This window comes from Eretmochelys imbricata, chromosome 21, assembly GCF_965152235.1.
Source record: "Eretmochelys imbricata isolate rEreImb1 chromosome 21, rEreImb1.hap1, whole genome shotgun sequence".
Taxonomy (NCBI): Eukaryota; Metazoa; Chordata; order Testudines; family Cheloniidae; genus Eretmochelys; species Eretmochelys imbricata.
Genome location: NC_135592.1, coordinates 16955109 through 16981459, shown reverse-complemented (window position 1 = coordinate 16981459; position 26351 = coordinate 16955109). Strand labels below are relative to the sequence as shown.

Below are 26351 nucleotides of genomic sequence, written 5' to 3'. Positions count from 1 at the left end.
TAATAGTATGTTCTGTGTCTCACACCCACGCACGCCCACGCACGCCCATGCACACCCATGCCCACACACACACACACAGGTGCTCTCTTCCTTGCTCTCTGACACATACACTAAACAGAATTTGGCATCCAGTCCAACAATTAGGGCAGCAAAACCCCCACCTGCCAGAGGGAATTCTCAGCTGCCACACTGCTCTGAAGCAAGCTCCTGCTAGCTAGAGTGAAACGAACCCTCCAGGAGCAATTCTGAAGGGTTGCAAGTAGCCTTAAAATAAGAGAAAAAAATTCCTACAACCCCGCCCCGTAACTCCAACCTGGCACCGGCTGCGGGTGCTAAATAAGGTTACCTGCCATGCAGCCCCCTCTCTGCCTCACCCCACTCCCCAGAACTGTTCTTATCAAGCACTCTGACAATCCCCTGGGTCTGATCTGCGGGTCCCTGGGAGTGGCCTGGGAGCAGCGGGGGCACCGAGCCATCCAGCGCATTTCAAAATGGGAAACGCTCCTCTCCAGGGAAACAGATCCCCCTTCCCTGAATGGCAGCAGCACTAGGGGGACCCAGCTGGAAATGGTGCGATCCTTAGGGGCTAGATGGATTTAGTCCATCTCAGGAGCTGGCCACCCGCCGGTGGTGTTTCCACTGTCCCAGTCACTGCAGTACCAGAGCAGGTCACACTCTTTCCCCTCCTGCACCCCGTGCCCCAGCACAGAGCTGTTATCCCCCATGGAGCACAGACGACTAAGGGGGAGATGGGATTCTCAGCTGGCCTAGACGTTCCCACGCCAGCTCTGCTTGAGCTGCAATCCCAGCTGACCCTCTATGCGGGCAGCTGGCCCGAGCCACCCTGCTGTTTACAGGTGGTGGCGTGAGCAGGTCAAACGGAGACGAACCCAGTGTGAATTGCCTAGGTCACAAACGAGTCCAGGGCTGAGCAGGGCATTGGAGCCAGGTCTCCCAGCGCCCAGCCTAGGGTCCGGACCATTGGCCCCCCTTCCCTTCAAGTCTAGAGCCGGGAGAGTGTTTCATGGTGTGACACAGCCCTATGCTTGGGCAGGCCTGGGGAGGGGCAGGGAAACCCGAGGGACCCCCTGCAGCAGACTAAGCCAGTGCCGGAAACACCCAGCTTGCACAGGGAGCAGTGGCTGGCAGGCTTCTCGGGCCTCATGCGGGGCTCTCCCTCCAGGGCTCTCCCTCCTCTGCTGTGATGGACAGGCGGGCACAGCTGGGGAGACCAGTCCCACCTCCCATTTCAAAGCAAGCCACACACGCTTCCTGCCTGTGACACAGGTCAGCAAGGCCCTGCTTCACCTGCGACTGACGCTCAGCACTGCCAGCTCCATGTGCCGGCCTGGCACCGGGCGCTTGCCCGCTCCACTGATGCTGTGCAGGGGTGGGAAAGGCCCCAGGAAGAATGACTCTGCATGCTTGACTTGGTTTATTAGTCCTGGGGTGGTCCATGGCTGGGGAGTTGGGCATTTCCTATCAGACAAAGAAGGCCTGAAAAGTGTTTTCTTAAAAGATTTGCTTGCTTGTTTGTTACATTAGAAATTCAGGTCTCATCCACCCTAACCATCTTTGCCTGGGGCTCTCTCAGGATGGCTGGAAAGCTAGCAGGATTATGACTTTGCAGGTACCAAGGAAGTGAAACCTCGGCCACCGAGGGGAGAAGGGAGAGTTGGTCAGGCTGGTCGAAGCACTTTTTTGGGGGGGGGGAGGGGGGTGTCACGGAGTCCCTGGGCGATGCTCTGGAACTGCTCCCCATGAAGCCAGTCAGGACGCTGGGGAAGTCTCCTCTCTGGGAGCAGCCTGTCTTCAGGACACAAAGCTCACACAGCTTCCACCTTCCTGGGTCTGACCTTGGAGCCTTCAGCATCCTCTGCCCCTCCGTGCGCTTCCCCCAGCGAGTCCGCTCAGGCGGGGCTCCTGGGGAAGCCAGAGGGTCCTGCACCCCAACTTTGCAGTCAGACGTGACTCTCAGCCAGCCAGTAAAACAGAGGTTTATTAAACGACAGGAACATGGTCTAAAACAGAGCTTGTAGGTGCAGAGAACAGGACCCCTCAGCTGGGTCCATTATGGGGGGCAGTCAGCCAGACAACCACATCTGCCCTTCACTCCATGTCTCCAGCCAGCCCCAAACCGAAACTCCCTCCAGCCCCTCCTCCTCTGGGCTTTGTTCCTTTCCCGGGGTCAGGAGGTCACCGGATTCCTTTGTTCTCCAACCCTTTAGCTCTCACCTTGCAGGGGGGAAGGGCCCAGGCCATCAGTTGCCAGGAAACAGGGTGTCGGCCATTCTCTGTGTCCAGACCCCTGCACACACCTGCCCTATAGGGCTCTGCAATGATCATACACCCTTACCCCACCCCCTAGAGACTTAAGAACTGCCTAGGGGAAACTGAAGCACCCCCACACTATTCAGAAGAAACATTAAGAACAGTCTCACTTTGTCACATCGGGTCGGGGGGGGGGGGCGGGGGGTTAATGGGTATTTAACTCACACTCCTGAGAAACTCTTGGGAGAAAAGTGATCTTTGTTAATGTCTTGGCACTGATACTCTGTCAGTTTCGGGTCCCCAATCCACAGCTCTGGGTCCCCCGGCGAGATAGCCAGCAAAAGCTGGGAAAGCCAATCTTGACATTCCCAAGATTTCAAAGGGAAAAAACAAAACGCCTCAAATCACCCCCCTCTGGGTCTCCTTTCTCTTTCAGCAAGGAGCAGTGAACAGCATACATCAGGTCGGCTTTAAACACCAGAGTCCTTTTCAGTGGCTGACGATGCCCAGAAATCCCAGTGGAGGTTGCCATGGTGACCCTTGGGGAATTGCATTATCCCCACCTAGATGCCTAGCGACTGATCGCGGGCCCTGGTGCCATTGCACCTCCCAAGCCCAGTTCTCTAGTGTAGGAATTCGCACACCCCTTGTGCAGGGCACTGTCCCCACGCACTGCTGGGAGCACAGCGCAGCCGGCTAGTGACTTACCCAGGGAGTTTGGGGTGGAGCCAGCACTGGGACTCAGGGCTCGTGAACCCCTGGCCCATCCTCCCCGCCCGCCATGAGCGCCTGCTACTGTTGCTGGGCCAAGGCGGCTGGTGCGGGTCTGGCTGCTGGGCAAGTGAGGCAAAGGCCGGTGGAGGCCAGCAGTCGGGGAGAGAAGGGGCAGGCGGGTGAGCGGCTGAGCCGGGAGTCCGAGTTGCTCTGGGTTTACAGGCCAGGCCTCAGGCACTCGGTCCTATTTACACTCTCAGCCTTGCACCGCTGGGCTCGCAAAGCCTCACCTGCCCACCAGAGGCCGAGCACAGGAGGAAAACAGCTGCTGGCTCCGCACTGATCATATCAGGACCTCAGGGAGCGAGAGGCCAGGGGGGAACCAGGGGAAAGTCACCAGGACCATGTTGTACAATCCCGTCTCCAGCAGCCCACGGTGGCTGTGATTCTCTTGCCTGGCTCTACACCGTACAAACACAGCTCAGGGCCTGGTCCCTCCTCCCCCACCCCCCGCCCCTCAGCCACTGGGTGTAACCCAGAAGTAACCCCACTAGCCTGATGCCCCTTGCACTCACCCCCTGTAACCCAGGAGTAACCCCACCTGCCAGATGCCTCTCGCCCTCACGCCCTGTAAACCAGGAGTAATCCTACTTGCCCGATGCCCCTCGCACTCACCCTCCTGAATCCCAGGAGTAACCCCACTGGCCCAATGACCCTTGCACTCACCCCCTGTAAGCCAGGAGTAACCCCACTGGCCCGATTCCCCTCGCACCCACCCCCTGTAACCCAGGAGTGAGCCCATGTGATTAAGTGGGACTGTTCTTAATGTTTCCTCTGAATACTGTAGGGGTGCCTCAGTTTCCCCTATGCATTTATTAAGTCTCTAGGTGGTGGGATAAGGTGATGTAATTGTTGCAGAGCAAAGGGCCAGTGTACATAAATGCCCGACACTCTGTCTCCTGGCAACTTGGGCGGCGAGGAATAGCTCAGTGGTTTGAGCTTTGGCCTGCTTGAGGGGGCCATTTAGGGATATGGGGCAAAAATTGGGGATTGGTCCTGCTTTGAGCAGGGGGTTGGACTAGATGACCTCCCGAGGTCCCTTCCAACCCTGATATTCTATGATTCTATAAACTGATGGCCTGGGCCCTTCCCCCCTAAAAGGTGAGAGCTAAAGGGTTGGAGAACAAAGGAATCAGGTGACCTCCTGGCCCGGGAAAGGGACAAAGCCCAGAGGAGGAGGGGCTGGAGAGTGAGTCAGTTTGGGGCTGGCTGGGACATGGAATGAAGTGCAGACGTGGTTGTCTGACTCACTGCCCCTCAAAATGGACCCAGCTGAGGGGTCCGGTTCTCTGCACCTACAAGCTCTGTGTTAGACCATGTTCCTGTCGTCTAATAAACCTTCTATCTTACTGGCTGGCTGAGAGTCACGTCTGACTGCGGAGTTGGGGGGGCAGGACCCTCTGGCTTCCCCAGGACCCCGCCTGAGCACACTCACTGTGGGAAGCGCACGGAGGGGCAGAGTATGCTGAATGAGCCGAGGTCAGACCCAGGAAGGTGGAAGCTGTGTGAGCCGTGTGTCCTGAAGACAGGCTGCTCCCAGAGAGGAGGCTTCCCCAGAGTCCTGACTGGCTTTGTAGGGAGCAGTTCCAGAGCATCGCCCGGGACTCCGTGACACCTTGTCATGGAGTCCCCGGACGATGCTCTGGAACTGCTCCCTATGAAGCCAGTCAGGACTCTGGTGAAGCCTCCTCTCTGTGAGCAGACTGTCTGCAGGGCAAAAAGCTCACACAACTTCCACCTTCCTGGGTCTGACCTCGGAGCATTCAGCATCCTCTGCCCCTCTGTGTGCTTCCCTCAGCGAGTCCGCTCAGGCGGGGTCCTGGGGAAGCCAGAGGGTCCTGCCCCACAACTCCACAGTCAGACGTGACTCTCAGCCAGCCAGTAAGATAGAAGGTTTATTAGATGACAGGAACATGGTCTAAAACAGAGCTTGTAGGTGCAAAGAACAGGACCCCTCAGCTGGGTCCATTTTGGGGGGCAGTGAACCAGACAACCACGGCTGCCCTTCTCTCCATTTCCCCAGCCAGCCCCAAACTGACTCACTCTCCAGCCCCTCCTCCTCTGGGCTTTGTTCCTTTCCGGAGCCAGGAGGTCACCTGATCCCTTTGTTCTCCAACCCTTTAGCTCTCACCTTGCAGGGGGTAAGGGCCCAGGCCATCAGTTGCCAGGAAACAGGGTGTTGGCCATTCTCTGTGTCCAGACCCCTGCACACACCTGCCCTCTAGGGCTCTGCAAGGATCACACACTCTTATCCCACCACCTAGATACTTAAAAACTGCCTAGGGGAAACTGAGGCATCCCCACACTATTCAGAGGAAACATTAAGAACAGTCCTGCTTCATCACACACCCCACTGGCCCGATACCCTTGCACTTACCCCTTGTAAACCAGGAGTAACCCCACTGGCCAGATTCCCCTCGCACTCATCCCCTGTAACCTAGGAGTAACCGCACTGGGCCTGGTCCCCACAATGCTCTCCCCCATGTAAATCAGCAGTGACTCCCTGGAGCTCAAACCCCTCACTGAGCAGCATGGGGCACCACGAAGGTCCAAGCTGCTCGCCCCTGCCCTGCTGTCCCCACACGCACCTGCCCTTTGCCCCATGTTCCCAGCACTCACGTCAGTGGCTTCTCCAGGCGGCTTCCTGCTGAGCCAACGATCTCCCCCAGTGTGCAGAACGCCTGGCCCAGGAAATCCTGGCGGGGCAAAGGACCATGATGAGCACCAAGAATCCGGATTCTCCGCTCAGACCCCTCAACACATCGGCCCTGCTGGTGGCCTTCGCTGGAGCAGGGCAAACCAATCAGTTTTCGTGAGAACGGGTCCTCACGGGGCAACAGCACCTTTGCACCAAGCGGGGGTGTTGCGGGAAGAATTCCGGTCTGGGACAGATGGGGAAATGTTTGTGCATTTGGCGCCTGGGAAACTGGCTCTTTGCAGGGCAAAACTTTGCAATGCAAAAGGTGATTTATGCTACTAGCAGTGGGCCATCCGAATCCCACTGGCAGTCTGGGGTCTCACTGTAAACGTACTGATGAGATGGGCCTGAATCCAGATTCATGGACTCCTGGCTCCCCTGCTGGCCCCTGCTACCATGACGGGCTGCAGCCACGCCCTGGCTCTGGGTCTCCCAACTGTGAGCACATCTGACAATGACACGGGCACACAGAACAATCCCTGCCCCAGGTGGGCAGGGCCCTGGGAAGCTGGCGATGTAGCCTGGCATGGGCTGACTATTCCCCATGGAGAGCCATCTCCACCCTCAGGCTCTAAGCACCTGCTCAGCCAAGGCACCTGCAGCCCCCCTTGGCCCCAGGAATCCCCAGATGAAGTAACAGGGAGGTTCAGTCTCCAAGGCCCAGTCAACCTCAGACTGCCAGTAAGGGGGGCAAGTGGCATGGTGGTGAGGCAGCTGCCTGGTACCTGGCCAGAGACCCTCAAACTCACTCACATAGGGGCCACTGGGTGTCTGCCAGTCGTGAGGCCAGGCATCACCACGCCACTGGCAGTCCTGGCACCAGGCCTCCTTGCCAAACCCTGGTGCCCGGGTCCCCGCTGGGGCACTAGGCTGGAGTGTGCAGGGCAGGAGGGGTGAGAGCAGCTCTCATGGAGGGGCAGGCGGCAGGGAACATGCTCTTACTCACATGCTTTGAGAGGTCGGGGCTTTTGGAATCCACGTCGTACCTGCGGGGGCGGGAGGAGAAAGCACATGATGCGTGGCCATAGCACTCCCCCCTCCAGCAGGACCTGGCAATCCCCATCACCACCAGGCAGCTGCTCCTAGGGCAGCGCACGGCCTCCTGCTTGAGGGCAGGGCCTTGAACCTGGGTCTCCCACGTCCCATGGGAACGCCCTGGCCCCAAGCTATGGGCTAGGCTGGGGAGTCGCTTTCCAGTGTCCGGGGCTGGGAGATCTGACCATGATACGCGCAGTATGTCCCCCCCCACATGCACCAGGCCAGCGCACCACTGAGATGTCACACAGGCCGTCATGACAGGCTCTCACTGAATGTTGATGGGATTTGAGCATACGAGCAAAGCCCCAGCCAGGGTCACTCGCTGTGCCCATATGTGGTTGTTATTGTAGGGTCTTCCCTGAGCTGCAGCGTTTGCCATTTTCCCCTCAGAGCCTCTCCCCCACCCCGCTCTGCAGGGCCGGGGCCCCGGCACTCACAGGTCGAAGCGCAGGCTCTGTTTCTCTTCGAAGAAGTAGTCGAGGATGAACTTGCGCACGAAGTCGGGGTTCAGGGTGTTGTCGATGACCTCGGTCCTACCAAACTGCAGGACGAGAAGGACGCCAGTGAGCCGGGGCGTCATCCTTGGGGCTACAGGACATGGCCCGGGAGCACTTGGGGAGCAGAGTCTGGGACCCCAGTTCAATGGGGACAGTTAGACTAGGCCTAAGATCGAGCGAGCTGGCAGCTGCCCACCCCTCTGACCTTTCCCGGGCCAGGAGGTGGGGAGGGAGGAACAGAGCCTGGGGGAAGAGAGACTCGTTAAGGGGGTAGATGCCTCGTGGTGTCTCCAGCTGCTAATTTCTGGCTCATGCCACAATGACCCTGGCGCAGGCAGCTGCCCTGGCACAGAGCCCATGCAGGGAGAGTTCAGGAGGCTCTGTGATTAAGCCCCAAGGCAAATCAATTAAGCAGCTGTTAATTATACGTCATGTGTCCCCCTGAGCACAGAATAGCTGGGTGGACTCGCACACCTCTCCCGCCAGCTGCAAATTCATGGCTTCTCAGGGCGAGACTGTGACGAAGTGGGACTGTTCTTAATGTTTCCTCTGAACAGTGTGGGGGTGCCTCAGTTTCCCCTATGCAGTTCTTAAGTATCTAGGTGGGGGGATTAGGGTGTATGACCCTTGCAGAGCCCTAGAGGGCAGGTGTGTGCAGGGGTCTGGACACAGAGAATGGCCGACACCCTGTTTCCTGGCAACTGATGGCCTGGGCCCTTCCCCCCTGCAAGGTGAGAGCTAAGGGGTTGGAGAACAAAGGAATCAGGTGACCTCCTGGCCCAGGAAAGGGACAAAGCCCAGAGGAGGAGGGGCTGGAGAGAGTTTTCAGTTCAGAGGCTGGCTAGGGACATGGAGTGAACTGCAGACGTGGTTGTCTGGCTCACTGCCCCCCAAAATGGACCCAGCTGAGGGGTCCTGTTCTTTGCACCTACAAGCTCTGTTTTAGACCATGTTCCTGTCGTCTAATAAACCTCTGTTTTACTGTCTGGCTGAGAGTCACGTCTGACTGCGGAGTTGGGGTGCAGGACCCTCTGGCTTCCCCAGGAGCCCCGCCTGAGCGGACTCGCTGTGGGAAGCCCACGGAAGGGCAGAGGATGCTGAAGGCTCCGAGGTCAGACCCAGGAAGGTGGAAGCTGTGTGAGCTGTGTGCCCTGCAGACAGGCTGCTCACAGGAAGGAGACTTCCCCAGAGTCCTGACTGGCTTCATGGGGAGCAGTTCCAGAGCATCGCCCGGGGACTCCGTGACAACTGGTGGCAGTGGTGGGATCTACTGCACCCCGTGGATGGCGCTTCCTGCAGTAAGTGACTGGGGAGCAGTAAAACGAAGGGAGATTGACGGGGACCAGGCGTGCTGAAGATTCAGAGAGAGACGGTTTCAGGGGGCGGTTAACCCCTGGGAGTGTGTGACCAGTGAGAAGGACTTTTGCAGTAACAGGGTTCCCCTGGGGATTGCAGCGAGCAGTCCAAGGGGCGGAGGAGTCTGCAGCTCGACCCTGGCAAAGAGGTGGTGACCTCAAGAAGGACTGGCACACTAGGGGTTCTCCCTGGAAACCGTGGGGAGCTGTGAACACACGGGCCTGTGAGTCCACAACAACTTGGGAGGAGCGGAGTGATGGCCTGTCACCATCTCCTTAAGAAGGACATTGTAACCCTGTGCAGAAAGGAAGCGTTGAGCATTGGAAAGTTCACCAAAGTACAGTTCATCGTGCAGCTGGAGGAGGATGACCGCTCTAAGGAACAGATTCCTGACCCCAAATGGGGCTATGGCAGGATCTGGGAGCAGCTGGAGTGGGAGTCAGGCATCGCCAAGACTCTTGTCCCTGACCAGACGAGGGTCTTCACGATCGGGTTCCCCATCCGGGGATCGGAGACGGACGGGATTGGAGCTGAGTCCGAGAGAGCAAGACGACTGTGAGAGACAGCGAGAGCCCGAGAAAGCTGCAGAAGCAGCAGCAGCATGAACTGGCGGTGGTGGGGCGGAGAGGCCTAGGGGACCTCCCTGGGGTGAGTGGGGATAGACCCCGGGGGGCCAGTTCCGCAGGGAACCTCGAGATTAAATTGCTGCCCCTGGTTAAGGAGCGGGGTGTGTGGATGCCACCTCACTGCCTTTGAGCAGGCTGGCGATTTGAACCAGGGGGACCCTGCAGAAAAGCCCCGGTGTCTAGCTCCCTTGCTGGGTCCCAAGGCCATAGACTCCGTCAGCCAGATGGGTGGGGCGGTGGACAGGCTCCCACTCCTGACGCCAACCTATATGTCTGTGTGGAGTCTCCTGGGGCCAGGCCCCTCGGACCTCCAGTGGGAGCGGAAGGTGATGGTCAATAGGGAGACATTCTTGGGGTCGTGAGATCCTGGGACAGAGAGAACTGTTTTCAGGGCCTGGGTGGTGCAGCCTCAGATGCTGAGGGGCTGTGTGAGGGTCCAAGGGATGAAGCCCCTCGCCCTCCCTATTGCCCAGATCCCTGTGCAGACCCAGGAGGGGTGGGGCTGGCTGGCTGTTGGGGTTCTCCAGGATACCAGCTGCGAGACCCTGTTGTGGGGTGACTGTGTCTCTTTGGGACAGGATCCAGGCCTTGCTCCTGTAACTGCCGAGGGTTTGAATTTAGAATCATAGAATATCAGGGTTGGAAGGGACCTCAGGAGGTCATCTAGTCCAACCCCCTGCTCGAAGCAGGACCAGTCCCCAACTAAATCATCCCAGCCAGGGCTTTGTCAAGCCTGACCTTAAAAATATCTAAGGAAGGAGATTCCACCACCTCCTTAGGTAACGCATTCCAGTGTTTCACCACCCTCCTAGTGAAAAAGTTTTTCCTAATATCCAACCTAAATCTCCCCCACTTTGAATCCAGGGAACCAATCGGCGGAGAGGGAAATGGTCAGTGAAAATGCAGATGACCTGGCTGGCAGCAGGGAGGAGCTGCTAGGCTTAGGATACCTGCCGGCCTGTAACCAGGCCTGTAACCAGACCCCTTGGGCTCGGTGGGACAGAGTGATGCTCCCTGCCCCCTTGCACACGGGAGAGGGGGCTCACGCTGGCTCTGATATAGTGAGGAAAGCAGCGAGCTCGCTGCCTACCCCCACTGGGACAGCAAGGGCAGCGCTGAGCACAGTGGGAGCTGAGACCCCAGCTGAGTGTGGGGAGACACAGGCAGGGCAGGGGATCTGTTGGGAGTGGCAAGGTGCTTGGTAAGGAAAGTTTGGATGAGCCTAGGCAGCCTTGTGAGCTGATGGCTGTGTCTAGTCAGCAGGGTGGGAAGGCGAGGAGAGTGGAAGATGAGTGTCCCTCGACCTTACCTGTTAGCTGGGTGGAGAATTGGGACAGTAAAGGAAACGTGTCTGTGTCTGTCAGGGGTATTGACTTGCCTGTGGAGGGAGCTACCCTGATCTCCAAGCAGCTGTCTGTGACCAGCCTTGTGTGCTGGGACAAGGGGAAAGAGATCCCAAGCTGTGTGTCTGGTAAAGGAGAAAGTGTGTCCGGCTCTTCTTGGTCTGTGGAGCAGACAGAAGGGGCCTCTCAGCCTGTGATGGCTGAGGGTCGTGCAGTTGTCTCAGAGTTGGTTCTGGATTCAGCTAAAGCCCAGGAGGGGAAGGGTCCTAAGTTTGTGTCTGCTCGGGAGAATGGCCCTGTAACTAGGTCACATCCAGTTAGTGTCTATCCCAGGGATCCCAGAGACAATTCTGGTGCTTGTATTTTGCCTGTTGCTAGTGTGTGGCAAAGGGAAGGAGAATGCTTCTGACCTTTTATCAAGGAAGTCTGTAAGTTTGCCTGAAAGGGGATTGTGTAGGAATCTGCCGGACGGGCCAGAGGTAATTCTGGATGTAAGGGAGACCCAGAAAGAGTCTGTTGTTGCTCAGGAAAGTGTTCCTCTAGAGCAAGCCCTAGGTAAAGAGGGTAAGAGCAGAATTTCTGTGAGGGGTGAATTATTGCATAGAAAAGCCCTAGGGAAAGGAATCCTTATGGAGTCTTTGCAAGCAGTTTACTGCAACTGAAGGGTGTGAAAGTTATTTAATCAAGACAGCTTCAGTTCCTAACAGCCAGAAATTTTCTGTTGTGATGAAGCCACTGACTTTCCTGTTGAAAGATCCAGTGTGGATAGCTTTGAGAAGGTCTCAGACGGAGTGAAAGCTGTTAAGAAAGTTAAACAGTCCTATAACATAGTGGCTGTGTTTGGCCAGCTTGTTGGGGAGAAGACTCAATCCCAGTTTGATCCTCTGGGGTTTTGGGGCAGCCAAAGGGCACGGGCCGCATAGACCTTCCCACATGCGGCCTACTAGTGCTATCGACCACCCCCGACCTAAGGGAGGGCATGAAACTGGAAGGGCCTGATGTAACTCCTACCAAGGAATGGGAGAGATGCTGGGGCATCCATGGGAACGTTGCTGGCTTCGAACTTCCCCAGGTCACCGGTTAAAGTGACCCCGCTCAGTTCGATCTTGAAGGGAGGACAGATGTGACGAAGTGGGACTGTTCTTAATGTTTCTTCTGAATAGTGTGGGGGTGTCTCAGTTTCCCCTATGCAGTTTTTAAGTATCTACGTGGTGGGGTAAGGGGGTATGATCATTGCAGAGCCCTAGAGGGCAGGTGTTTGCAGGGGTCTGGACACAGACAATGGCCGACACTTCCCCCCTGTGAGGTGAGACCTGAAGGGTTGGAGAACAAAGGAATCAGGTGACCTCCTGGCCCGGGAAAGGGACAAAGCCCAGAGGAGGAGGGGCTGGAGGGAGTTTCAGTTTGGGGCTGGCTGGAGACATGGAGTGAAGGGCAGACGTGGTTGTCTGACTCACTGCCCCCCAAAATGGACCCAGCTGAGGGGTCCTGTTCTCTGCACCTACAAGCTCTGTGTTAGACCATGTTCCTGTCGTCGAATAAACCTTCTGTTTTACTGGCTGGCTGAGAGTCATGTCTGACTGTGGAGTTGGGGGGCAGGACCCCCTGGCTTCCCCAGGACCCCACCTGGGCGGACTCGCTGTGGGAAGCGCACGGAGGGGCAGAGGATGCTGAAGGCTCCGAGGTCAGACCCAGGAAGGTGGAAGCAGTGTGAGCCGTGTGTCCTGAAGACAGGCTGCTCACAGAAAGGCGACTGCCCCAGAGTCCTGACTGGCTTCATGGGGAGCAGTTCCAGAGCATCGCCCAGGGACTCTGTGACAGAGACAAAGCCCAGAATAGGTGTGGGGGGCGTGTGTGCGTGCAGCTAGTACATAGCGGGGTCCTGGCTGTGAGATGGGGGTCTGCACCGGGAGCCATTCCAAAGAGAATCCAGACCCAGAGCCACCAGCAGCAGCGTCAATGAAAGGGAAAATGACACCAGGAGCATTATCCTGGAACTGGCGGAAGATGCTGATGCCCCTCAATCCCGACCTGCAGCCCCCTGCTAGCCCAGCCCTGGGCTCCCCCCACCCCCCAGCTCTGCTGGTGTCCCTCAGTGGGGGTAAGAATTCAAGACCTTCACATTCATGTCATGTGTGATCTAAACTGGAGTTCAGCTCCGCTCTCCAGCGGGCAGATGCCAGCAGCACAGTGGAACAGGCGGGGAGGACCTCGGGGTGTTCTCAGGCGCCCTGGGCATTGTCCCACCTGTCCCTGTGTGTGTGGCAGTGTCCCGAGTGCAGGCCGGGGACACAGGCGTGTGTGTTCTGGGAGCACGCAGAGACATCAGGGGTGCAGACGCTTGCCCGGAGCAGCAGCAGCAGCCTTGCGCCTAGAAGCTGCGACCAGGCTCCCACCGCGCTCGGCGCTGTATGTCCGTCCCCGCCCTGCAGAGCTGGCAGCACAAACAGACAAGACAGCAGGAGGGTGGGAAGGGAAGCAGAGACCCAGAGAGGGAAAATGACTTGACCAAGGTCCCGCAGCTGGTCATTGGCAGAGCCAGGAATGGACACCAGGGTGAATTCCTGGCCCTGGTGAAGTCAATGGCAAACCTCTCCTTGATCCAGCGGAGCCAGGATTTCACCCCAGGGCTCTGGGCACCAACCCCGCACCCTCTCACCCAGACCTTGCTGTCTCCTGTCGGGACAGTGGGGCTCCCCCCGGCCCAGCAGCCATGTGAGTTGAGTGGCCAGAGCTGGCCCCTGGGCTTTCCTGTTTGATGCTGCTTATGGCAGGGACATACAAGCCTGCTGAGTGTTTCCTGGCACCCCTGGGGCTGCGGCAGGCACTGGCAAAGGTTACTGGGATTCCCACCCCTCCTGGTGCTCACACGGAGACTGTTTGCTGAGCCCACTCTTTAATCTCCGGAAAGCTCTGGGCTAACAATGCAGTAACCCGCCCTGCTCCACTCCTGTCCCCAGGTAGAGCCGGCACATCGGTCCCCAGCCAGTGGCGGGACGCTGGGACCTCTGAGGCATCTGAATGCGTGACAGCTGCTCCAGCGAACCCCTGATGTACAAACAAGGCGACTCCACCCGCAAATCCTTGGGGCGGGGGGGGGTGTCAAGATGACAATGCAAATGCCCCAATTCCTGAGCACGATACACATGCTGGGCTAAATCCTCAGCTGGTGTAAATTGGCATCACTCCATCACCTTCCATAGCGCTATGTCCATTTACACCAACCAGGGACCTGGGCTATAGATCAGAACCCTCACAGCCCCCCTCCCCTGAGAGTATAGGCAGTTGCAGTATCACTAACCCAGCCTTACTGATGAGGAAACTGAGGCACAGAAAGGGAAAATGATTTGTCCAGGGTCACCCAGTGAGTTGGGGGCAGGGTGGGGAAAAGACCTGGGAGTGTCGAGATCTGGCAGTGATGGGTTGAATAGAAATGCCATAGATAGATAGATAGATAGATAGATATTAAAAACACCGATGCGTATGCAAATAAATTGTGTAAATCTAGCTTCCCCTGTTTCCAAGGTTTCCCTGCTTTCTGCATTTCTCCCCAAGGGATTGTTCAGTTTCATGCTTTTTCTCTAGTCAGCTTCATTTCCGGCTTCTCCTCCCCTGGTGCAGGAACACTGGGCCAGACCCTCCCCAGGTGCAAATCCCCCTGCATCCGTCCCAGAAAATGCAGCAATGTCGATTTACGCCAGCTGAGGATTGGGTCAGTCTCACTGGCAGGATGCTCGCCTGCTGCCCACCCTCCTGCAGGGGTGAATTCCTCCTTGGCACAGTGGCCCCTGGGGGCTTTCCTGCTTCTTCCAGGCAGGTGTGAATAGAGCCCCTCAAGCGCTGTGACCATCATCCCCCTCAGTGGAAATAGAGCTATCGCAGCACTGGGCCCCATTTACACTGACCCTCCACTCGGGGATCAGTGTCACCTCCCTGGCAGGGTGAGTGGGAGTCAGCCCCAGTTAGCTCCCCCCCTCCCCCCCGAGTCCCTGCATAGACCAAGAACCACCCCGGCTCCATGAGCTGCATGGGATGGGTGAGGCCAGAGGACAGGAAATAACTGGCATCACTGGGGAGAACTGATAGTTTTATAATGGTGACCCCTGACAATTACCCTCCCACTGGGCCAGTGATGCTGGTAGCCTCTGACAGGGAATATGAGGCAGAGAAGTGAGCGGCCCACTCAAGAGTCACGTCTGCTCAGGCAACAAGAGGCCATTCTGCCCACTTAGTCTGACCTCATCCAGGGATTCCTGCAGCCAGCCCATAGCGGGCAGGTGAGCCAGCAGCTCAGTGCTGGGGTCAGGGTTAGCTCTCAAGAGCCCAGACCCATGGCCTCTGCCTGTACACCTGCCACTGCTCTCACTGGCTGGCCAGGGGCCTGAGCCGAGCCCCAGGGAAATCAGTGGAAAGTCTCCCCCACACAGATCCTCAAAGGTATGTAGGCTCCTAACTTCCACTGAAGTCAATGGGAGTTAGGGGCCCAAGTGCCTTTGAGGAGCTGGCCATGCTGGCTCCACCGGCCGCTAGATCAAGCCAAGGAGATGGAGCAGCTGACTCGCTGTTAAACAAACAACAATTTAAACTCCCCCTTGACTGTCCCAGCACCTCCTCCCCTCGGCTGGCACAATCTGCTGCCCATTGGCTGGCTCATTAAGGCCCCGTTGTCTCCAACAAGGCTCCAAAATTTCCTTTCCTCCCATGCGGCATGTCACCTGCATGCAGCTGTCGCTTGGCTCAGCTATTGAGGCCACGTCTGCAGGGTTTGTGCTAACTGGGCCGCCGAGCTGCCTGGGACTGCGGGAGCCGAGTCTAGGCTCTGGGCGTGTGGTGGGAACGGAGAGGCAGGCCCCGCACCTGGGGAGGCCCAGCTGTTCCTGGAGCCATTGAGGAGCCGGGGTGTGTGTGTGTGTGTGAACGTTCGCTTTCCTGAGCTAAGGGGGGTTGGACCAGGCTGGAATGCAGATGGGAGACTTCCCAGGAAGACGCAGGGATTAGCTACACGTGAGGGGCGCCCCCCCCCGGCCTAGGCGACCTCTCCCCCCTGAGGGAGCAGCTCGGTCGACGGGAGAATTCTTGCACACCCAGAGCAATGCAGCCAAGCCGCCCGAATGCTCTAGCCTCGAGCAGGCCTCAGTGCCTGAGTCTGGGCTGGCCCTTCCCACGCTGCGGCTGAGGGCCTGGTGCCCAGCGTGCCCTGATCTAATCTCGAACGGCCCTGGAATCTTCACAGCTGAGAATGCGATGGGGCCGCTGCGGTCTGCTAAAGGGAAGCGCAAGCCTGGATCTAGGGTAGCGTGAGATTTAGCCTCTGCCAAGGAGCCCCTGGGGGTGGCGCTACTCTGTGCGGGTGCGGGGGAGGGCAGGAGCTGGCCAGCGTCTGCTTTCAGAGGTGCTGAGAACATGCAACTTCCAGTGGAATCGGGGGGGGCTCAGCACAGCTGGAATTCGGGCCTCAAGGTGGCGCTGGGTGCCTTGGGAGTCGGTGGGGGGCTCTCCCCCATGCCCATGGCCTCAGCATGGCGCGGCCCGTCCCAGGGACAGCTCCGCCTCTGATGGGAGCGCTGCCTAGGTGTCTAGGCGAACCAGCCCGGGAGAGCCACCCGGGAGCCCTGGGAGGGGCCATTCTGGCGTACAGAGGCCGGGGACGTGGGCAGTGTCGTGGGCAGAGGAGAGCATGGCCTGGCTGGGCTCTGTGCCGGCTCCACCCATCTGCCCACCAGTGCCCCGGCTGGAAAATGGGGGTATTTTCTGTGAAAAGTTTTTGAAAGAAATCAGGACATTTTCATTAAAAGCCACGTTCTGTCTGGCCCACTCGCCCCCGGAAGCGCTGGTTGGGTCCACGTGCGTACATGCACACAGCCACTTGGCAAACCTTTCGCGGGAAAACCAAGTGTTCTGCTCTTAAAAGCCCAGTCTCCAGTCAGCCCATCTTCCCAGCATCCCCTGGCTGGGAGCTACATGGCTATTGCCCTCTAGGCCTGCCCACGCCCCGCTAATGCACTCGCCCCAGGCCCAGCTAAAGTGCCTTTTAAGGGCCTGCCACTGGCATGGTGCAGCTTTGCCAGGCATCCCTCTGGCGGCTGCTGAGCCTTGGGACCCTGCTAGCCCCACCTGGCGAGCCGAGGGGGAGTGGGACCGAACGGGCACAGACTCCTTCCGGCCCAAGCAGAAGGACTGGGGCCCGAAGGGCCCGATCCAGCCCCTGGCCATACAGCTGCAGCTCCCCTTGCCTTCCCCTGGAGCTGCACGCATGTCTCTGAGCCCTGCATTGCACTGTGCCCACCCAGTCCGTTCGCCCCATGGAGGCAGCATTGTCTAGTGACAGGTTTCAGAGTTACAGCCGTGTTCGTCTGTATTCGCAAGAAGAAAAGGAGGACTTGTGGCACCTTAGAGACTAACCAATTTATTTGAGCATGAGCTTTCGTGAGCTACAGCTCACTTCATCGGATGCGTACCGTGGAAACTGCAGCAGATATTATATACACACAGAGATCACGAAACAATACCTCCTCCCACCCCACTGTCCTGCTGGTAATAGCTTATCTAAAGTGATCATCAAGTTGGGCCATTTCCAGCACAAATCCAGGTGTCTAGTCTAGTGTCTAGTGGTTATAGCACCAGACTGTATGTCAAGAGATTTGGCTCCATTCCCAGATTGCTCACTGACTGGCTGTGTGAGCTTGAGTGAATCCCTGCCCCGCTCGGTGCCTCAGTTTCCCCATCTCTGCTAGCCTATCCATGAGTTCAGCCCCCCCACTCCTCCCGGAGAAACTGCTCTGAACAGGCAAAGCCCCATGTAACTGCAATAGAAATACAAATGGCTCTTGCTCCAGGAGCAGAGATCCAGGGCACTGGCAGGTGGGAGGGGGGAGAGTGAGGAAAATACCTTGGCATCATTGCCATGGGGCACACATAGCCTGGTCAGCACTGCCCAAGGCAGATGGCGCCCGCCCCAGTGCTGGCCTGCCGGGGATTGACCCTGGGGCCATGTGAGGTGCAGAACTGCACCCCCCCCCCCCGGCCACCGTGAGCTCAGCAGTGTGTTATCTCTGAAGCTCGGCTGCCGGCACTGGTGTGCCCTGTTTCTAATCACAGCAGCCGCCTTTCCATCACCTTCCGCACCTGGGGCCACAGGCAAAGGGGGCGTCTCTCTTGCGGGCAGGTGCACGGTTCAGGCTGAAGGGGGCGGGAGCGGGAGCAGGCTGTTCCCACTGCTCCGAGCACGTGTAGCAGACCCTCAGCTGCAGCCTGCCATGTGTCTGCACCCGCCCCGCTGCCGTTATGCTGGGGGCAGAGACAAGCCCAAGAAAGCAAAGCCCCCAACCCAGACAGTCCTAGATCCCAAGGCCAGAAGGCACCACTGTGATCATCTAGTCTGAGCTCCTGCTTAGCAGAGGCCACAGCCCTGCTGCCAGCAATTCCAGCATTGAGCCCAGAACCTCTGCTTAAACCAGGGCAAATCCATTCAAAAGAGCTGCCCGATCTCAGGTTTAAGACCCAGGTGATGGCGAATCCCCCAAGTCCTAGGGCAGCCATTCCAGGGTCATTTCCCATGTGAATTTGTCTGTCTCCAACTTGCAGGCATTGGGCCCACACTCGGTGAGTCTTAAGACGTCTGATTTGTTCTCCAGCTCCCGGGGCCGTGTTGGGAATTTCCGGTTTCATTTCCAGACAAGGACATTTCCAAAACAGAAAGCAAAAGAGACCCAGAATGTATCGCTTTTCAAAATCTCCTGACTCTTTCTGAGCGCTGACTCTTGTCCTGCCATTGTCGGCTAGATGAAAGACCCTCTGCTCCGAGGCCTTGTCTCCAGGGGGCACACTGAGTGGCATGGTGCCAGCACGGTGAGAAAACAACGTAATGGTGTCATTTCCCTGTTCTGGAATAGTCCGGGCTAGCTATTCCAGGCCACCCTGGGAGCTATTCCAGAACAGGTTACTCCACACTAGCCACGCTGGTCGCTTTCCCCATGTCGACATGGCCTCGGGAATCTTCTCCCCACCTAGGTACTCAGAGGCCCTGATCCAGTCTCTGCTCACACCAACCACCTGGCCAAGCAGGGAGGGCTCCCTTTAGAACTGAACAGGAAGTGAAACCTTTTCTCCAGGGTTTGGGAGCCAACCTATAGATGTGAGTAGCCAATTCCATCCCTGATGCTGAACTTTATAGGGTCTTTCCGAAACCCAGGAGCCAGATCACTTCTCCGTAGGCAACTAAAACGACCTATAGAACCCTACTGCCATAGGATTTTCCCCTAAGGCCCATGGGCTATTTTAATGCTTCTAGTCTGTACTGAGTTTTATTTGCTCTCTCGAGTGTAACTTACAACAGAGGCAAAAGTGGGAGGGTTTGGTCACAGCTGAATTCCAGCAAGGCCCAATTCTGCGAGGTACTGAGCTCGGTGGATGCTCAGCCCCTCAAGGGTCAGTAGCAGCTTTAATAGCTATTTACTGTTTGATGCCTCCTTTTCCCTGAGGGCCACAGGGTGGGCTCCATGGGCAGCTTTGCCTGGGCCTGATCCAAGTCCTACTGGAGCAATGGGGTGCCCATCGGGAGCAGGAGCAGGATGTTTGGGCGAGGAGCCTGAACCCGCTGCAGAGGGAGCGTCCGGCCATCCAGCTGCTGTGACGGATTATTCCGTACCCTTGTACAATTGTAACGCAAGGGCTAGCTCCCATGCTGGTGCTGCTCCCCCCTTATTTGCATAAGGAATTGCTAGCCCGTTAATGACTCATTAGGGACATTGCACACCACACGGCAGCACCAAGGAGCTGCATTGCACAGGAAACCTTAGCACAATCGCTTCCATACAGGCAGATGCAAAAGGGCTGTGTCTGATCCTGCAGGTGGCCGAGCCCCCTCTGCATTTACTGAGAGCCCTCAGCACCTGGCTATTCCTCACGTGCCAACATGACCGGTATCAAGGGCCCGGGTCCTCAAGGGATCCCACTGGAAGTTAGGTGCCTTGGAGGACCTGGGCCAAGGTATCGCTTATTTCCTTTCCTATCCAGGAAGAGCTGAACCATTTATACCAGTCTAACCGCATCCACACTAGGGGGCTCTGTGCTGCTGTGACTCTGAAAGTTCAGCTGACGTGGCCCCCCTTCGGGGTGGAGGTCGGCGCCCAGTCCGCGGGGTGAGACCCCGTCCGACATCCCGCCCTTTGCATCGGTCAGCGGAGCAGCGGGTACCACGCAGGAATCCGTGACACCTCATCATTCCCCTGGACATGGGGGATTCACAGATCGTGTGACCAGCCCCTCTGACCTCCTGCATCCAGCCCAGAGCCTGCAGCTGAGCCAGAGCAGAGCTTTGAGGAAGAGACACCTGACCTGGATTTAAAAATCTCACCTGGTGACTCCACCCTGCCCCCATTGGTAAGTTGATCCAACCATTAATCACCCTCACCATCAAAAATGTGCTCCTTATTTCTCGTCAAATGTGTCTAGCTTCGGCTTCCAGCCATCGGATCTCATTACTCTTTGGCGGGCGAGCTGGTAATGTAATAATGCCAGCGCAGTGCTGGTCCACTAGTCCTTCACAGGGGTAAACTGTGGCAAAGGGCCTTGACACCAGTGCAAGGCAGAGAGTGACCTAAGAGATTCCCGCCCCAGCTCCAGCCATGTGCTGTGAGCACGGATCGCTCCTCTCCACGCCTGGCGGGGCAGAGCACAGCGAGAGTCGAGGGACGGGGAGAGGTGCCCCACAGTCATGGCTGGTTGGAAGAACACTGACAGCAGGGTTAGTTCTCAAACCAGCCTGAATGACACTGGAAAGAAAAATTAGATCTTTTCCCCCAGAAAAACAGCCTTTCTCCCAGACAGCTTTGTTAACCCTTGCCTTGGCGCTTTGTTTATTATTCCTCGCGCCTTCTACACAAAGCCCCTGCCCTGGGTTCGAGGGGCAGATCTGAAAAGGCATCTAGGTACCTAATGAACAGATAGGTGCACAGTGGGATCGTCAAAATGCCAGGTCACTGACGGAGCATCTGAGCTTGTCTGCTGGCGCCTTGTGAGGAGACTCAGGCAAAAGCAAGGAGCTGGTTTGCGCGAGGCGTCTGCTCCCATTTCATGAAGCCAGGGGGCTGGGCATGGCACATACAGACCCACACCAGAGAGAATTGTTGACCACCCGGTGGCCTTGGAGGACAAGACGACAGGCTGGAAATCCAGAGGGGAAGCCTCCAACCAGTGGGGCTGCACAGGCAGAAACTGGAAAATAGAGTGTTTACTCCCCTGTTCCATGTGAGGAAAAGGCAGACAAGGAGCTTTCTCAAGGACAAAATAAGATCTCAGCCATCGACACCCAGGCAGGGCAATGAAAGAGGTAGCACAGTTCGCCCAATGATCAGTGGCAACCTGCCACCCAAAGAGAAAGCATCAAGGATTTCCTGTCAGGAATCCATGGCCACCTAGTACTGCCACAGCACCCAGATTCCCCCTCCCCAAAGAGCACAGGCCCCTCCTACTTAGCCTAAAGGAGAATCATTGTTTGCAGTGTAGGGCTTATGACACACAACCAAGAAGAGCTGATTCCACCCACTAGAGGGCAGTGTGTCATCCATACTCTCCAGTTCTTTACACTAGTTAAGCTTTGCCAACCCTCGTGACCCTTGTCCCACCAATAACGTGTATTGAATTGCATCAGGGAAATAAATATACATGTTGCTTGTACACGGTCTCTTCCTCTAGAACTCAGTACAGCCAGGTAATGACTAATTTCATGAGAATGGCTTTTATTCTTCCACTGCATTCTCATCACTGTTCTCCCTATCAGCCAAGGAGCCTCGGTATTTATCAGAAATATTTATACTCTCTTGATTGAAGACGCCAAACACAATATCCAATTAAGGCTCATTTTCAGGGAATTGGAAGCACTTGCCAGCCAATTTGAACTTTATCAGCTGACTCATTCTCCAGAGACATCGGTTCCGCTTTTGGAATGACACAGAGCACCCTCTAGTGGTTACCACTGACGTGAGCCAGCAGCTCACCTGAGACCATGGGGTGGCGTTGACCAAATGCCTGCTTTGCACAGCCAAGGTCATGAGTTTGAGACCTGGTAAAGAGAGGCAATGAGGGGTAGGGTACAGCCCAAGCAGACAGGAAACGCTGGGCATGTCCCTGGCATGCTGTGTAACCGGGGCACTGCCCCTCGCTATGCTTCAGGCTGTGCAAGGGGGATAATGCCATTACCCACCAGCGTGGGGCGCTCTAGGCCCGATGGTGCTACAGGGACAGCACTCAGAACCAGGACACACTGGGTCAGCTCCTTCCGGCTGTTCAGCCGGGTCTCTGGTCTCTTACTGAACCCCGAGGGGCTGGCATGGGCCGGCTGGCATGGCCTTGGGGCTCACGGGAAAGATTCGGCAGCAGGGCTCTTGAAGCTATTCCTGCAGAGGCTCGGGCCAACAGATGCCACATGCCTCCCCCAGCCCGTAACTGGGGCAATCGCACCAACAAGACCCCGCTCAGAGGCGGGGAGTGAGGCTGAACGAGCCCCTGGCAAATGCCTGGCGATTCCTGGCTGGAGGGTGCCCTAGAAATGCAGGTGTCAGCAGAGCCTGATGTGGGGGAAACCCCCTCTGCAGAGGGGCCAGAGCAAGGACCATGCACCCATGGGCATAGGAGGAGCTCATGTGGGCCTTGTGCTGGCTCTCTGCGGTGCGTAACCTCACCCGGTGATCTGGGGATCTCCTGGCCTTACGACTTCCCAGAGAGGGCAGACGTCTGCGGTTGGACCCTGTGTTCCAGGCATACAGCCCGACGCTCTGCGGCTGTTACGCTGACTTTCACCTGGTGGGGATCTGACCCCACTGGCTCCAACACAGCTCCGCCCATTTACCCCAGCTGGGGGCCTGGCCCCATTGACGCCAGCGCAGCTCCGGCCAATTCACACTAGCTGGGGAATCTCTTTGTGTCACCTATTATCTGAAACCATTTCCGGCCGAGCCCAGCCCATGTGCGTGAATTATCAAAGGCGTCCTCGCGCGGCCACCTGCTGTCTGTCGGAACGGTTGCTGCTTCCGATCGTACCGTGCGCGGGGCACTCCGTCGGCTGGGGCCCTGGAGACGCAGCGCTTGTTAATATCCCCATCCAGAAATGCGATGGATCCCTGACGCACTGCCCCATATCTGGGCTGCCTTCCTGTGACCAGCCTTTCTCTGGGACATCCCCGCCCCCATTTTTCTCTAGCAGGGCTGGCTCAGTGGCTCGAATGGTGGCTGCCAATACTTTCACGAAGGAGGAGATTGCTGGGGGGGGGGGAGGATGCTCAGCCTCACTCGGGGCACGTGCAATCCCGACCACAGCGAGCACCACTGAGAACATTACAAGTGTCGCAACTTGAGTCACCAGTGCTGAGAAGTGCAGTGGGCAGGGACCAAGGCAGGGATTTCCCTACACCCCCCCTGAATTTTCCCAACACCCCCCTCCCCCCCATTTTGTGAACTCGTTACATGCAGTGTTGCCACTTTAGTGATTGTTCAGAAATTTGAATTGAAATTGAAACATTAATACACACTTTAAAAGCATATAAAATACGTGTCTCTGAAAAAGTATCATAGATTTGAAAAGTATGATCGCAGACCAGCTTCCTTATACAGTTTTTGTTTTTTGTGACTGTCAGTGCATTCCTTTGGTGATGTTGGCCAACCTAATAATTTCAAATTATGATTTGTAAGCAAAGTCGAAAGGAGCTCTCCCTGACAGCTAGTGATGAGCTGGGGGCTGGGGGGAAAGGCTTCAGGACCAGACTGTATTTACATTCACACCTCATCTACCTAGGTATCCAGCAAACAGAGCTGTGTTGCCCAAGTGATTTTGGCTGGGGTTGGGTTACAAATCACTTGAATGCGGGTGCGGGTGCGGGGGAGGAGGGGAATGAAATGTTTTTTTAGGAGAAAAAACAATAGTTATTGTAGGAGTAAAGGGCAGTAGAACTGTCCTTAGCCTGTGCTGATTGAGGGCATCGAGAGAGAAGGTGGGGACAGGTGTTTTGCTTGATGGTCTGCCTGAGTCACAAGTACGATTTGACCTGCCCCTCTCCACTGTTTAAAGACAGAGCTGATTAGGCTCCATAGAGAGTCTTTTGGTTTGTTAAGTGACCACTAGAGCTGAAATCTCTGATAATCAGGTCTAAGTGCTTAGACCTGCTGTGGGACAGGGTTTCTGTGGAAGAGACGGCCCAGTCTGCTCTAGCACCGAGGTTCCCCCAACCCCGAAGAGCTGAAATCACTGCGGGTTGGGTGGAACCGCGAGAGACCGACTCACAGAGGTCACAGTGCCAGGTGGCAGCAGAAGGTGACAGTGCAGGGCCATTGGGGCAGAGCACTAGAGTGAACAGTGGCACGTCAAACAGCAGGAGCCAGAGCATTGGACTTAGGGTGACCAGATGTCCCGATTTTATAGGGACAGTCCTGATTTTTGGGTCTTATATAAATATATATTTCCAAGTAGGCCAAGATTTTTAAAACGCATTATTTGCCAAGATCATTATCTCACATTATCACTATCTCAAGAGGTCATTATCTTGGGGAGTTTCTGTACTAAACTTTTTTATTATTATAATTATTTTTTATGTAAGAATGGCTATATTGGGTCAGATCAATGGTCCATCTATCCCAGTATTCTGTCTTCCAGCAGTGATTGTTCCAGGTGCTTCAGAGGGAATGAACAGAACAGGGAATCCTTGATTGATCCATCCCCTGTCGTCCACTCCCAGCTTCTGGCGAACAGAGGCTAGGGCCATTCAGATCATGATGTTGCATCCCTGCCCATCCTGGCTAATAGCCATTGATGGACCTATCCTCCATGAACTTATCTAGTTCTTTTTTGAACGCTGTTATAATTTTGGCCTTCACAACATCCCTGGCAAAAAGTTTCACGGGTGACTGTGCGTTGTGTGAAGAAATATTTCCTTTTGTTTGTTTTAAACTTACTGCCTATTCATTTCATTGGGTGACCCCTGGTTCTTGTGTTAAGTGAAGGGATAAATAACACATCCTTATTCATTTTCTCCTCACCAATCAAGATTTTATAAGACTCTATCATATCCACTCTTAGTCATCTCTTTTCCAAGCTGAAAAGGCCCAGTCTTCTCTCCTCATATGAAGAAAAGGAAGACTTGTGGCACCTTAGAGACTAACAAATTTATTTGAGCATAAGCTCATGCATCCAATGAAGAGAGCTGTAGCTCAGGAAAGCTTATGCTCAAATAAATTTGTTAGTCTCTAAAGTGCCACAAGTCCTCCTTTTCTTTTTGCGAATACAGACTAACACGGTTGCTACTCTGAAACCTCTCCTCATATGGAATCTGTTCCATACCCCTAATCATTTTTGTTGCCCTTCTCTGTACCTTTTCCAATTCCAATATATCTTTTTTGAGATGGGGTGACCAGAACTACATGCAGTATTTAAGATGTGGGCATGTCATAGATTTATATAGTAAAAGTGGAGGAGCTTGGTTTGCCAGACTGATCAACTAAGCCAATACTGACAACCTACATGAAAAGGCTGCAAAACACCATGCTTCTGGACTGCATCAACGTGCAGAAAGCCTTATAAGCCAGTCACTGTCAAAGCCAATTTTAGAAGAATTTAATGAGGCTGTTAAGAATGCTGGAGACACAACTCAGTTTATGTGAACCAACATGGCTATTGCATCATACTTTCTATTTAAGCAAGAGATACCATACACTGCAAACTAGAGGCCTATGTTAAGTGCATTGTCACGTGTTCATCCTGAAGTTGAACACTGGTTCCGAACAAGACTGGCAAATGCTCAGTATCTTTCTGCAAAAAACTCAGCTGACTCTCTTGAAACACATGGTGCAACAGTGAAAGACTCAGGAGTCGAAAAAGTGAAGAATTCTCTCACTGTATTCAAACTATGTGCATACATGGCTGACAAATGCACCAATGCAAATAGGCATCAAGTATTAAGTCATTATGTATGTTATCTTGATGCCCGTGGTAGGCCAGTAGATGCATTCTAGATGTTCAGGTTATAGAAGACAAATCAGCTGTATCTGTGACATCTTAGAAGAGTTAAATGTTTGTCAATTGGACCCCAAAGAGATGGCTGCTTGTGCATTTGATGCAGCTACAAACTTCTCTGGAAGACATGGTGGAGCACAAGCTTTGCTGAGAGAAAAGTGTAACCCTAACCTCTCCTATACACCCTGTAGAGGCCATCTACTCCAGCGAGCACTAGTACAAGCTGCAGAATCTTCAAAGGACATTATACCCTTTTTTCAGCAAGAGTCCAAAAGGACTGAACATTTTGGAAACAAATAGAAGATACACTGGGACTGAAGTTCAAATGAGTCCAACCTGGGAAAACCTGCTGGCTTTCTCATGAGTGATTCTTGGCAGTTGTCTTAAAATTACTGCAACCGCTATTACTGGCTTTAGAAAGTAGTGAGGCTGGTGGACTACTTTTCTTACTAAGTTCAGAGAAGACTATCGCCATTCTCTCTCTTTTAAATCTACTGTTGAAACCACTTGGGTCATGAAACAATGTAATCCAGGTACCTGCTACAACAGTAGTAAATCTTTGTCCAGAAATAGAAGCTATCCTTGGATCAATCAGAGATATCCATTGAAAATGTACTGGAAGAAGCAAAGACTTCAGTCCAGAAGCTGACTAATGAAGGTCCTTATATTGCCTCCGTAAGTGAAGAGGACAAGAAGTGTTTGTTAAGCCAGCTGAAAAAGTACAAAGACTTGATTCTTACAAATCTA

At 55.4% G+C, this 26351-nt stretch overlaps 1 protein-coding gene across 3 annotated transcripts in view; it reads right to left on the bottom strand.

The window, feature by feature from the left end:
• Positions 1–26351, bottom strand: part of CPNE5 (copine 5) — a 190540-nt gene that overhangs the window by 124391 nt on the left and 39798 nt on the right. For all 3 annotated transcript variants that reach the window (XM_077839213.1, XM_077839214.1, XM_077839215.1), the window contains exons 4-6: positions 7219–7322; positions 6690–6729; positions 5665–5741 (exon numbers count right to left, since the gene is read on the bottom strand). In XM_077839213.1, the coding sequence (XP_077695339.1) occupies positions 5665–5741; positions 6690–6729; positions 7219–7322 (221 nt within the window). The remainder of the gene's footprint in view (positions 1–5664; positions 5742–6689; positions 6730–7218; positions 7323–26351) is intronic.